The sequence below is a fragment of the Asparagus officinalis genome, chromosome 7, assembly GCF_001876935.1.
Source record: "Asparagus officinalis chromosome 7, Aspof.V1, whole genome shotgun sequence".
Classification (NCBI taxonomy): domain Eukaryota; kingdom Viridiplantae; phylum Streptophyta; class Magnoliopsida; order Asparagales; family Asparagaceae; genus Asparagus; species Asparagus officinalis.
In genome coordinates, this window is record NC_033800.1 from 18,774,014 (window position 1) to 18,786,282 (window position 12,269).

Genomic DNA, 12,269 nt, shown 5'->3' on the forward strand with positions numbered 1-12,269 from the left:
CTATCCGCAACTAACTCGTGAAACAATGACCACATGAATGTTACTGTTTCCATGAAGATGGACCTCAAATATTTATATATTACCAGCGAAGTGTAAAATAGACATGAATCAGAAAAAAATACAAATCTAGAACAATACTACCAATACATTTATAACAGATCACCGTGTCCTTGTATAACAGGTATAATTGGGGGTTTCATCATACCATTTTCACCTCCCACAGATGAGCGTTCTTCTCCCCAGTACGTATGGCTTGATTCAAATATCGCAGACCCATCTTCACGAGGCAAAGGAGACATCACATTCTCATTATCATCACTCATTTTCTTCAGGCACAACTTATCGTCCACAACTTCATAATAGTCCGCAGTTCTCACCTCCTGAGCAAGAGAACAGAAGCAACAACAAAGCCACTGAAAGCAATCAGTAACCGAGGGTCTACCACAGCACAAACTATCCCCGGGAAGATTAAACCTCTTCCTCATCTGAATTCTCCAAAATCCGCCATATAACAGTCCAAATATACAAAGGATGAATCCCGAGATACCCAGAGCCTCGCGAACATCCTCATTATCAATATTCAGTGCTGCCAAGTTAAAGACGAAGAAAGGAGCTAGACAAAATAGAAGGAAAGTAACAATATGGACATACATATTGCCAAATCCAAGCCTATCCATATTCCAACCGAAAACACAGCAACTGCAGAATACTGACATATAAGCTAGCGAGATATCATCCCAAAAATCAAATATACCTCCAATCCATTGTGGTGAACTTACTGGAGTACTGTTATCTGCTCTTGAAATAAATGAGTATTTTTTCTCGTCCTGTGCTTCTTGATCTATTTCAGCATCATATTCCTTTCCAAGAGGGCTAAGGATATTGTACACACCGGCGACAGCTGGCGCAGCTATTGCAATAGAGACACAAATACCAACTCCTATAGCAGGTCGTTTGGATCTCGGGTATCCAATATTAAGACCACATAATGCATATTGCGCAAAACAATTTATATGAAGAAGAACAACCACAATCATCATATGCTTCCACTCGTTAGGCTTCTCAGTTCCATCTTTGCAGTATATTTTCCTGAGCTTGAGAATGTCTTGTGATCGCCAACGGCACAAGAGAACAAGATGATGGAACCTCTTAGGATGTTGATAGAGGCACATGAGAGTAAATAATGCATTTAAGATTTGGTTGTTGACCTCAAACCAGGTGTCACGTTGGGATTTCCTTGGTAAAGCACTGTTAAGCATTCCGGTCATAACTAGGAAGAGAATGGCGCCTGATATGGCAACACAAACAATCCAAACAAAAAGGGCCATGTTCAGAGGATTCCTTATCCACTGTTTATACGCTTCCCATAAAGATGTCCAGTTGATTTTGCGGACAAAAGGAATAATAGAGAGTTTTGTGGAACCTTGAGTAGAGCGATGAGCGGCAGAGCATGAGACATCTTGGTTTTCATCTGTAATCTTCCAGAACTTGGAAGAAGCAGAAGGGAATCTGCTAGAAGACCCAAATCTCATAAACTTAGGGAGGCCTATTACTTTATCCTGAAATCTTTTCCCACGTTTTTTCTCATCCAATAATCCCCTTTGAGATGAACCTAGGTAAAGAGGAATGTGATTTTTGCCTCCATAACCGTTTTGCGTTGCAGTTGCTCCCAAGTCTTCTTGAATCTCTGTTGCGCTTTTCCCATTTTCAGTTGAAACCATTATCTTTTGCAGTTTTGGCAACTGACTGTATCAATTAGTAATAGATTGAAGAGAACCTCCAATTAAGACGCAGAAATCATTTAATTTAGTTGGTATCTTACGTATACTCTCAAATCTGCTTCCATATACATCTGCAGTAGTATAAGGGCACTGTACCTCAGCGAAACACTTGCTCAAACAGGATAGCTGGAACAAACCCTTTGAAATTAATACTGAACTGGTGCAGATAGAGCAGATTTTATGTTCTAGAGACCAAAATCGATCTTCTCCGAAATCAAAAGAGTTTCCTGCAATGAATAGCAAACCAAACTTCAATTAATATGGATGCCAAGATTTCATTCCACATTCATTTGAGATGAAGGCTACATCTTATAATCTAATAATGCATTGATTATTATTATTATTATTGTTATTATTTTTGTGGTGAGAACAAGCATGCATTGAAGTTACTGGAATTAGATGGAAATTAGGTTAACAATTAAACATCCAGTAACAAAGTCAAAGAGTGATCAAAGCCAGAACAAGCATCACATATCAAAGATAATACCAACAATTGTAAGGGTTTGATCATATAAAATAACCAAGAACCTCGATTTCGTTACCTTTTCAAAGGGGACTTTCTGGAGATGCGCGGTAACAAAGATAAGGTAAGTTTTACAAAAGAAGGCATTGTGGGAACTTAGCACTTGCTTTACATGAAGTTATCTGGTGATGATGACATCTATAAGAAGGCACTGTGAGGAATTCTATGGTAAGATATACTCTACAATACAACGGAGTGGCAAAATGCAAGATGAGACCCTTTTGAAGATAGCTCAAGCCATGACCTTAACAACATGATGTTAATGAAATTCTTGCCCAAATCAGCCAAAACAACTTGCTGTTGGTTGGCCAATCATCATCTACTTTATTGTTTGAATTACATCAGAGAGGTCCTGGCATTTATTCACCTCATTCTTCCTATAGAATTTTCTTATTGATTTGCTTACGCCATACTAATAAAGATAACCTTGAATCCACAACAAAGAAGGTATTTGCCTAGGGATATCTGGAATGAGGAAAAACAAGATTTATCAATCCCAATTTGTCATCTACAAGGACGAATAATTTTGAGATAATTCATGTTATAGAAAATGGAAGAGGAAATTGCGAACATAGGGAATTTATGTACTAGCAAGCAAGTGAAGTTGGAGAGGGGATCTTTGGACGGGTTGAAGAATGGAACTTTTAAGTTTGCCTTTGGCCAGGATAAGCATATAAGATTCTGATGTTGGCTACGATTCTAACTTTAGTCCATCAAGGTATAGACATCTTCAAAGTTTTGATGTCGGGCATAGATCTGCGCTGTGCAAATCTTGTTCATTTCTCATTCCCACCATTCATTTGCTTGCTAGGTAGACATTGCTGCCTTTGGCAAAAGTGAAGCTTCTTTTTGCAGCGAAAGATTTCTACTTTAGCTCCATGCGAAGTATTAGACCACTAGTTTCAATGGGTACATGGAATTTTTAATGCATTAGAAAGCAAACAATTCCTAGATTTAAAAAGAATTTTTTTTATGGACCATCACCAATTTGCATATAGGGAAGCATTACATAGATGCAAGCCAAAATGTTGCACATCATTAGCTCCGTCAAATGTCTTCCGTCGCCTATTTTCTTCTTAGTTCTGTCGAACACTATTTTTGCACAGCGTTCCATGGCCATTCTCAAGTAATCAAATTAAATGATTTAGTTCACAATTTCAAGGAAAACGAAATCTGATTTCTAGCAGACCCCTCTGCCAGTAACAACTGTAACAAAGTAAGTTGGTTAAAAATTACACTTTTAAGATCCTTAAAATCATGAAAACACTCCTAGAAACACCAGATTATATGTAAAAAACTCTAATAATTGCTATGAAAAAGGGAAAAAATAAACTCACCAGCGCTATAAAATTAAGATGGGTATCAAAGAACCAGCAGGACCTCCTCCTTTCGAAAACCCCAACTTAAAAAACAAATGGGTTTCCTCAAAAGTTGTAGAATTTCCAACTTATTTCAATTTTAGGGGCAGAAAGTTAATAGCTTTCGCAGAGAGAGGACGCGTGATTAATTCGCCGAAGAAATTTTTGAACAGAAAAGAACGACGATGGCTGGCTTCTAGTAGGATGGAGTTTCCATTGGTTCTTTGTTCAACCCTTTGGACCGTACTTGACACGCGTCGACAACCCCTTTTTTTTGACACGGATACACGAATTTTTATTATTATTAAAATAAGCTTCACACGCCTTCATGCCTTTGTGATAATCGAGTTGTAATGTTTACAACCAAGAAATCACTCAACACTGAATTTGATATTAAATCACTCGAGGATTATATGCCTAATTTAGGAAGATCTTTTGAGAGAGGAAAACAAAAAAGTGCAAGAATTTTGTTAGGCACAAGATTATTATTGTTTTCTAAAACGAGATTATGCCTTATGGGGAAACAAATCAAGTTGTTTCATCTATCCAATTTGTTCCGCACAAATGGGGCTAAGCATGGTTCGATCCAAACCGAAAAAACCGACCGAACCGATCCGAACCAATCCGAAAAAATCGGTTTTATGAGTAGGGCGGTTCCGGTCGGTTTGAAAACTTTTCAACCTGAACCGACCCGAACCGACCGAATATAGTGCAATACTACCCATTCTGATCTCAAACTCTACTTGATCCGTCTCCAAAGAGTCAAAGACTCAAACCCTAAACTCATTTTCTGAATCATTATAGGTTGAAAACAATATCATTATATTAATGTTTAATGCTTCATAATCTCCTACTTTATTGATATATTTTTTTTAACACTGTTTGTTGTTTGATAAGAAGTTTGATGAAGTTAGAACCGAACAAACCGAACCGAACCGCACCGAATTGACTTGCAATAATTCGGTTCGGTTTTGAATTATAGACGGTTCGGTTCAGTTTTTCAAATTTTGGTAAAAACCGAACCGAACCGACCATTGCACACCCGTACGCACAAACACCAGAAAAGTATCTTTCTGTTTTGTGGTACGCAAGCAAAAGAGAGCAATATTGTGCAATGTGATCCGGCGTAGTTGTCGAAATATCCGAGAGCAAAACTTGTGTCAACTTAAGTGGATAGCAAAAAGTTATCCACCAAACCTTTTAGCCACTCATATTGCCTAGGGATCATTGCATGAGATGAAAAGGTTTTTTGTATTAATAAATGAGTAGTTAGGAAGTTTGATGGACATCAACTTAAGTTGATAGCAGTCTTACTCATAAATTTAAATTCTCTGTTTTGTTTTGTCTTGACGCACTTCGCGTTTTAAAGTAGAATAATAGAGTAAATTGATTTTATTCATTTCTTGCGGAGTAGAATATAGAGGTTAGGATACAAAATAAAGAAATATGATAGAGTAGTCACAATATTAACAAACATTGATTATGAAAATCATATTTGTTGCTAGATTGTTGAATATATCAAACTAGTGTGCACCTCGTGCAAAGCACGACCTCTATTTTTTTTATTTCTGCTACAGTAATTTTATATTTAAATATAGTTTTTGTAAGTGTTACAGTAATATTTAAAAAAAATGCTACAATATTTCACCCGAGCTACTATAACAATGCTACAATAATATTTTAAACGCTACGGTTCCTGTTTGTACTACAGTAATTTATTGTAGCATGAATAGTGAATATTGGATCCTCATGTTTATGATACAGTGACAATGTTACAATAGTTACTGTTACATTACTGTGGTATGAATAGTGAATATTGGATCCTCCGGAATATATTTTCTTACAGTGTCTCAAGAGACAAGCTAATTTCTTCCGCACGATATGAATTTGTGGACATGGTAGACGAGCGCGTGAAGCTTTCGTGCTCTCCGTCACCGCAGAGCTTATTGGTCCTGGCTTTTGAGATGACCTCTTTGTAGAATTAATTGCAGTTTCCATTTCCAAAAAGGCTAATTTTCAGCCGTGGAGAATTTTGAACTAACTGTTAAATTGATCAAATTCTAATAATAAACAAAAATTTCATGGTTGCTACCGCCAAATTTTTACCCGGTAGAGATTGAATACTTTCTCTATCTACTCTCTGACTTGGATTTTGTTGGAATAAGCTCCTGCCAACTGTCCATTGTGGTTGATTCACTGGTAAGATAAGAGAGGCAGAAGCTAAACGAATATAATCAGTAGAAGCTAAACAAATCATGTCCGCACTGAAATTAATCAAATATAGAAATAATAGAACCAAAACCATTTTCTGAACAAAACAAAACAAGACTTTGGTTTGATAGGTTAGAACCCAGAACAATGTATAAATAAAAAATTACAATTAGATTGGGTTTAAACAATTACACAAACAAAGTCGAAGACATGTTGGGTAAGACAATCTTTGGTTTCGCGATGGAACTTCCCCATAGTTAACGCCGTGGAGGTACATAAAAATCGGGCATGACTTGTCTGCAATAAGAAGGGTCGACCTGCTTAATTTTTATATACTCTCCAATATATATGTACAACAATATTGAAGAGCAAAAATAAAGCAGTGAAAATATATACAACACTCAGAATCATAAGGTTGACAACATAGTCCATAGAATACCAGAATAGTAGAAAACTAAAGGGAGCAATAATGCATTACAAGTCTGATACTAGCTACAATACATATTAGTACATGTTCAATAAGTTAAAAATACTACAAAAGTAACTACAAATTAGCTCCTATTATGATTTCTTCTGCAGCTAATCCTCTCAGTCTAATCTTCTAAGTCAGGGTCTGTAATCTTCTTGCCCTTGCCAACTGTATGACATGTGTGTTTAGTGGAAAATTTACAGTAAAAACAATGAAAGAAAATTAACTTGTATTCTCTCGATCTTAATTACAATTTGACTTCCGATTACAAAAGAGAGGAGAATGGTCTGGATTCTCCCCTTTGTTTAATTCTGGGTTCTTAACGGTGGCGATGAAGTGCCTCCCTCGAATGTTCGCGTCGAGTTTGCTCTCCGTTGATGATCCGAACGTCTTGATTCACTGGAACGATATATTCTCCTCACGATTTGACGTTATGGAGAACTTGCAAAGCAAGTTTGAAACTCTTAATGAGTTGATAACTCTGAACGAGTTTGAAACTCTATGGAAGAATATTGTATGTGTTATTTTTAAGGATAACCCGATCATTCAGCTGAGTACAATGTTAGACCCAGTTTCACAAAGAAAGCTGGTGGTGGATGTAACGGGAAGTTCCCGAAAGAATGCTATATGTTGTGTTCTTAAGGATAACCCGGTCGCTACAAAAATGGGATGAATAAGAAACTCCTACTTGGACTCTAAATGCTGGGAGAAATTCCACCAACTTCCGAGCACTCTTTTGCTGAGATGAGAGTTGATCACATCGTTGGATCAATCTTCCCTCATAAAAAAAAACTCCTACTGGTGTTGATGATTCATAGTTCTCCACCACAAAATCCATCACTGATCAAATTAATTAACAGTGGGTCCACTAAAATTCTTTCTGGTTTAATCCATTCAAACTCACACTGTGTCTATGCACTCAACACTCCAATTGTTAGAGTCCGGACATAATGCTTCGAACTTTAATATGCCAATCCTCGACAATTGTCAAACCCCTTCGTGTTAAATCTTTACCACTTGACACCAAGAACACCCACTGAGTGATCGGTATAAGTCAACACTCCCACTGTGATTTGTGCTCCCACTCCCACTGTTTACCTGGTTAAAACTTTCTACAGTTAGGACCATAACCAAAATCTCCTCTCGATTCCTCCCATGAACGAGAAGTCCACTTTTAAATCAGGTGATCAAATCTTCCTACAGTTAGGGTCGCCTCAAAATCTCACCTAGTCAAACCTTCCTACAGTTAGGATCATAACCAAAATCCCCTCTCAATTCCTCCAATGAACGAGAGGTCCACGAATCAAGCGATCAAACCTTCCTACAGTTAGGATCGTCTCAAACCTTCCATTTGGTCAAACCTTCCTACAGTTAGGACCAAAACCAAAATCCCCTTTCGATTCCCTCCATGAACGAAAGGTCCACTTTCAAATCGAGTGATCAAACCTTCATACAGTTAGGGTGACCTCAAACACCCACTTGGTCAAATCTTCCTACAGTTAGGACCAAAACCACAATTTACTCTCGATAAACGAGAAATCCACCTTTAGTTCGGTAATCAAACCTTCCGACAGTTAGGATTATCCGAATCTTTTCAATTCTCGGAGTGGAGATCCCACTCTTAATTTCACTCTTCAGATTCTCAAAGTGGAGATCTCACTTTGAGTTTCCTTTGTAACTGGAGATAGAGTATAAAATTCTTTCTCTCCAGCATCGGGTTCGTCTTTACCCCAAGAGAAGACACTACTTTTCGACACCCATAATCTACGTCTAACACGCGTTGCCGGTTTAGTCTTTCACCGATTTTAAAAGACATCAGAATCCAAGTCTAGGAACTTTTATCCCGAAACCTAAGTAGGGATAAGTCAGCGCCTAACATGCGTTACCGGTTAGTCTTTGACCGTAAAAAAGATAAAAGCCCACATATTCGACATTGTGGCAAACCATTATTAATAACGCCAAAATCCGCGCCTTACACGCGCGAGGAACTTTATCTCGACTCCTAAATAGAGATAAGCCTACGCCTAACACGCGTTGTCGGTTTAGTCTTTCACCGATTGAAGAAGACACCATAATCCAAGTTTGGGGACTTTTATCCCGAAGCCTAAGTAGGGATAAGTCAGCGCCTAACACGCGTTGTCGTTTAGTTCTTGACCGTAAAAAAAAAGCCCATATATTTGATATTGTGGCAGACCATTATTAATAACGCCAAAATCCGTGCCTCACACGTACGACGAATTTTATCCTGAATCCTAAGAAAGGATAAGTCAACGCCTAACACGCGTTGTCGGTTTAATCTTTCACCAAATAAAAAAGATACCAGAATACAAGTCTGGGGACCTTTATCCTGAATCCTAAGTAAGGATGAGTCAACGCCTAACACGCGTTGCCGGGTAGTCTATTCCCGTGACAACAAAGTCTATGTATTCAAAATCATAGCACCAAGTCTAAGAGAATTAGCTCTCTTAGCACAACATCACATGTGAAACGAGTTTTAATAATTCACATGCTAGCCCGACTCAAACGGTAGTTGGTAAAGGTACGTCAAATCCGTTGATGGCTAAGGATTGGCCAAAAATCCTAAGTCTACGTCTAACACACGACGCCGGGTAGTCTATTCCCGTAAGAAAGACGAAGTTTAAGTATTCAGTATCGTAGCATTAAAAGAGTTAACTCTTTTAGTATAACGTTACATGCAGAACGAACTTAAACAATCTGCATGCTAGCACGACTCAAACGGTAGTCGGTAAAGGCTCATCAAACCCATTAATGGCTGAGGGTTTGCCAAAAATCCTATAAATGTGAGAGTCGTTGACGCACCAGCTCCATTAGTTGGTCTCGTGACTTAAGAATCCGATAATTTTAGGATAAGATCCATACATGCAGATGAATCATCTTTAATAGTTGGTCCCATAGCATCGACATTTGGGACTGCCACGCTCCAACGCTTTAAGAGCTTAAACTGTGTAGACCCCAGTAAATGTACGAGTATAAACTATGTTAATACCTGTCAACGCGTTGCGATGAAAGTCAACGTCGATCGATGTGAAACCCTAAGGTCAGCGTCGGTCAACGCGTAGCCCTAAGTCAATATATTATGACGGAGATAGTCAGTTCTAAGTCAACTCGATGACACGAGCCAAAATCAACTTACCAGTTTTTTATTCGAGACTTCGACGACGGCTAAACGATGAACGCAGCGTCGGAAGAATTTTAGCTATTCGTTAAAATATTGAATAGACTAAAAATCGAAGGAGTCAAGAGTCAGAGCTAACTATAGGTCCTTTTACACCGACTGAATGTTGGACCGATCACATCCAAAGTATTTCAGACTCCTCTATAAAAGAAACGAGACTGAAACACTTTGGAGGGGGTATCTGTAGGCATCTAAAAATGCCTATAGGTTCCAGCACGTGGCTCGAGACAGAGAGATGATGATGAACGTCGCTATTTGACTCACAGAAGCTCATTTGACGACGACAAGCACATGAAGTGAGTCAACGAACCATGCAAACCGACGGAACTTCGGAATAACGGAAACACGAATGGATCGGGAGTTACGCGTCGCTTACGAAAGACGAAACTCCCCTCGTGTCCCGTTTACTCCACATATGATTCAATCATGGAAGCTCGTAGATCTGCTCGTCAGCTTTCCAACGCATATTGAATCGCGTAATTCCGAGTCCGGACGACGAAAATACGATGAAAACGGACGAACGCGCGGAATAATGCTCTAAGCCTCAGCGAGACACCAAGTGGTGTCTCGACCAAGGCTTGGCCGAGACACCCACGGGTGTCCGTAGCCCCGAAAATAGTTTTTAGCAGATTTAAGCTATTTTTCGATCGTTAACCGCCTGAATTTGTTCCAACTGATAAAATATCATCCAAGAACGTGGTTAAGTGGTTACAACTGAAGATAAGAGTGAATCGATCATTCTTATCCGAAAATAGGAGTCCCAAAGCCTATAAATATAGCCCCTAAGCCTTCATCTTTTGAGATCTGGAATTCTCGAGCGTTTGGCGAAGCCCTACTGGATTGAAGACTGATGGAGCACGAATTTCAGAAGAGAGGAGGAGATCGGAACAAGTTCGTCAGCATAAAGAAGAGAAGCTCGTCAGATCTACACTTTCCAGTTCATTGTCTTGAGATTGCCCCGTTGCGGTGATCTTGAGAAGAATGATTATCTCGCTGTTGCCGAGATAATTGCTTCGGTTTCTTGATTCCTTCGCGAATCAACGAAGCTCCGGACCTGATCTGATCGTTTGGTAGTCCACGGATATCAACATCCCCGTCACAGGCCAAGATCTCACGCAAACAGCAGAGGATAAACGTCCATTGCATTTGTTTTAAAGGAAAGTTATAATTTTTGTTGAAAGTCTTATAAAAAGACCATTTTTTGAGTTTGTTATAAAAGCTTAAAGTTGTAATGAACTCGTCAATGAAAACAATTTTCTCCCCAAACAATAGACATGACATGTGAGCTTTGGAAATGAGAATATAGGTAATAAGGACGGTTTATTTGCAAAATTCTCTTACACTCATGGCTCAAATTATTTAAATGAGTTAATTAGAGTGTTTCAAAATAAGTATTTGTCAATTTGAGTTATCTCTAATCAAAATTTAAAACATGGTTGGATTAGATTTACATGTTAGGTTTATATGCATGTTATGACTTAGTTTACTCGATCATAAAATGAGGGTTTTACTAAGTTAGAATCCTCATACTAGAAGATTATATAAAACATAAGAAAGAAAAGAAAATTACTGATTCATGGATAGGCATTGTTGATGGTATCCGATCACTGGAAGGAAAAGAAAAAATTTGCAATGACACCCATGATCCTTCGGACAATGAGTATCAAACCCCAGGCGTGGATAACAAACAACTTCAATATACAGTCTCGGATATTCTAGAAAATTAAATTCCTGTGAATGCTTTGAGAATATGACCATCATGCAAGAGATGCCCTAAAAAATAGATGATGTACACACACAAATTTATGGAGTTTTGTGCTGCAGTCACAAGTAAGCATACGGCAAGGGTTGGTAATATCAACTTCACAATAAAAAACTACTAGAAATACAAGCACTTGGATTTTCGATTGCAGAAACATTAGGGACCCTTTAGATTGTCTCTAATTTCCTGGCCTAATTGCCGAGCCAGGTGCAAAAGAAACTAGAAACATATTTACAATATTGTGTCTTAAAACATTTTCTTTATCTTTACCCAGCGGCATGACAAAGATCACTCTTTGCAAGTATCTACTTGGATCGATGAAGAGACAAATCTAGAAGAACCCGGAAAAATTTATGCGGATACATGGGTGGCTGCTCTGCGAGTGCCTGAAATGGTGATTCGCAGAAATTAGTAAAATTATACTGTCAGATGTCATGAGCTTGGAGGAAGACATTTCCTGATAGAGTGGTGTTAGGGGCACACCCCCAACCACACCCTCCACCACACCTCCTCTCCATCTATAGTGCATTGGGCCCCACATCAAATTTTTTAATCAAAATTATGTGGTGCCCAATGCACTATAGAGGGAGAGAAGGTGTGATTGAGATTGTGGTTGGGGGTGTGCCCCTAACATTTCTATTCCTGATACCTGATGAATTAAGACAGTTGATGGTGTCATTCCAGGCACAGTGTTGACCTCTATAACCAATACCTGAAATGGATATACCAGAAGGGAATTTCAGAATCTTGCAGGAATTTATTTCACACAGACATCGGCCTTAAATTCTATACCTAATGAGCAATGTATCACACCAGAAAAGAAAAAAGAAATTGCCTGGACAATCCATGCTAATGCTATTAATATCGCATAGCCATCTGATAGAGTGGGGAATGATTGAACACAGTTGCTTGGATGAGTAGGAAACATCAGCCTTTGGAGAGTTGGAATGTAATGAAGTTGTGGAGCGT

At 38.6% G+C, this 12,269-nt stretch overlaps 2 protein-coding genes across 3 annotated transcripts in view; both read right to left on the reverse strand.

Moving 5' to 3' along the window:
• Positions 41–3,856, reverse strand: LOC109850415. Its single transcript, XM_020420434.1, has 2 exons — positions 3,642–3,856; positions 41–2,008 (listed from the first exon to the last, which is right to left on the reverse strand). Exon 2 carries the CDS (start codon positions 1,719–1,721, stop codon positions 150–152), a length of 1,572 nt encoding a protein of 523 aa, XP_020276023.1. The 5' UTR covers positions 1,722–2,008; positions 3,642–3,856; the 3' UTR covers positions 41–149.
• Positions 11,339–12,269, reverse strand: part of LOC109848761 — a 22,798-nt gene continuing 21,867 nt past the window's right edge. For both annotated transcript variants that reach the window (XM_020418413.1, XM_020418412.1), the window contains 2 exons: positions 11,950–12,012; positions 11,339–11,686 (listed from right to left, as the gene is read on the reverse strand). In XM_020418413.1, coding sequence (XP_020274002.1) covers positions 11,606–11,686; positions 11,950–12,012 — 144 coding nt within the window. In that variant the 3' untranslated portion in view covers positions 11,339–11,605. The remainder of the gene's footprint in view (positions 11,687–11,949; positions 12,013–12,269) is intronic.

What these genes read in the sequence shown, in the direction of transcription:
- LOC109850415 (XM_020420434.1), bottom strand. Translation starts at nt 1,721, where the DNA reads ATGGTTTCAACTGAAAATGGGAAAAGCGCAACAGAGATTCAAGAAGAC.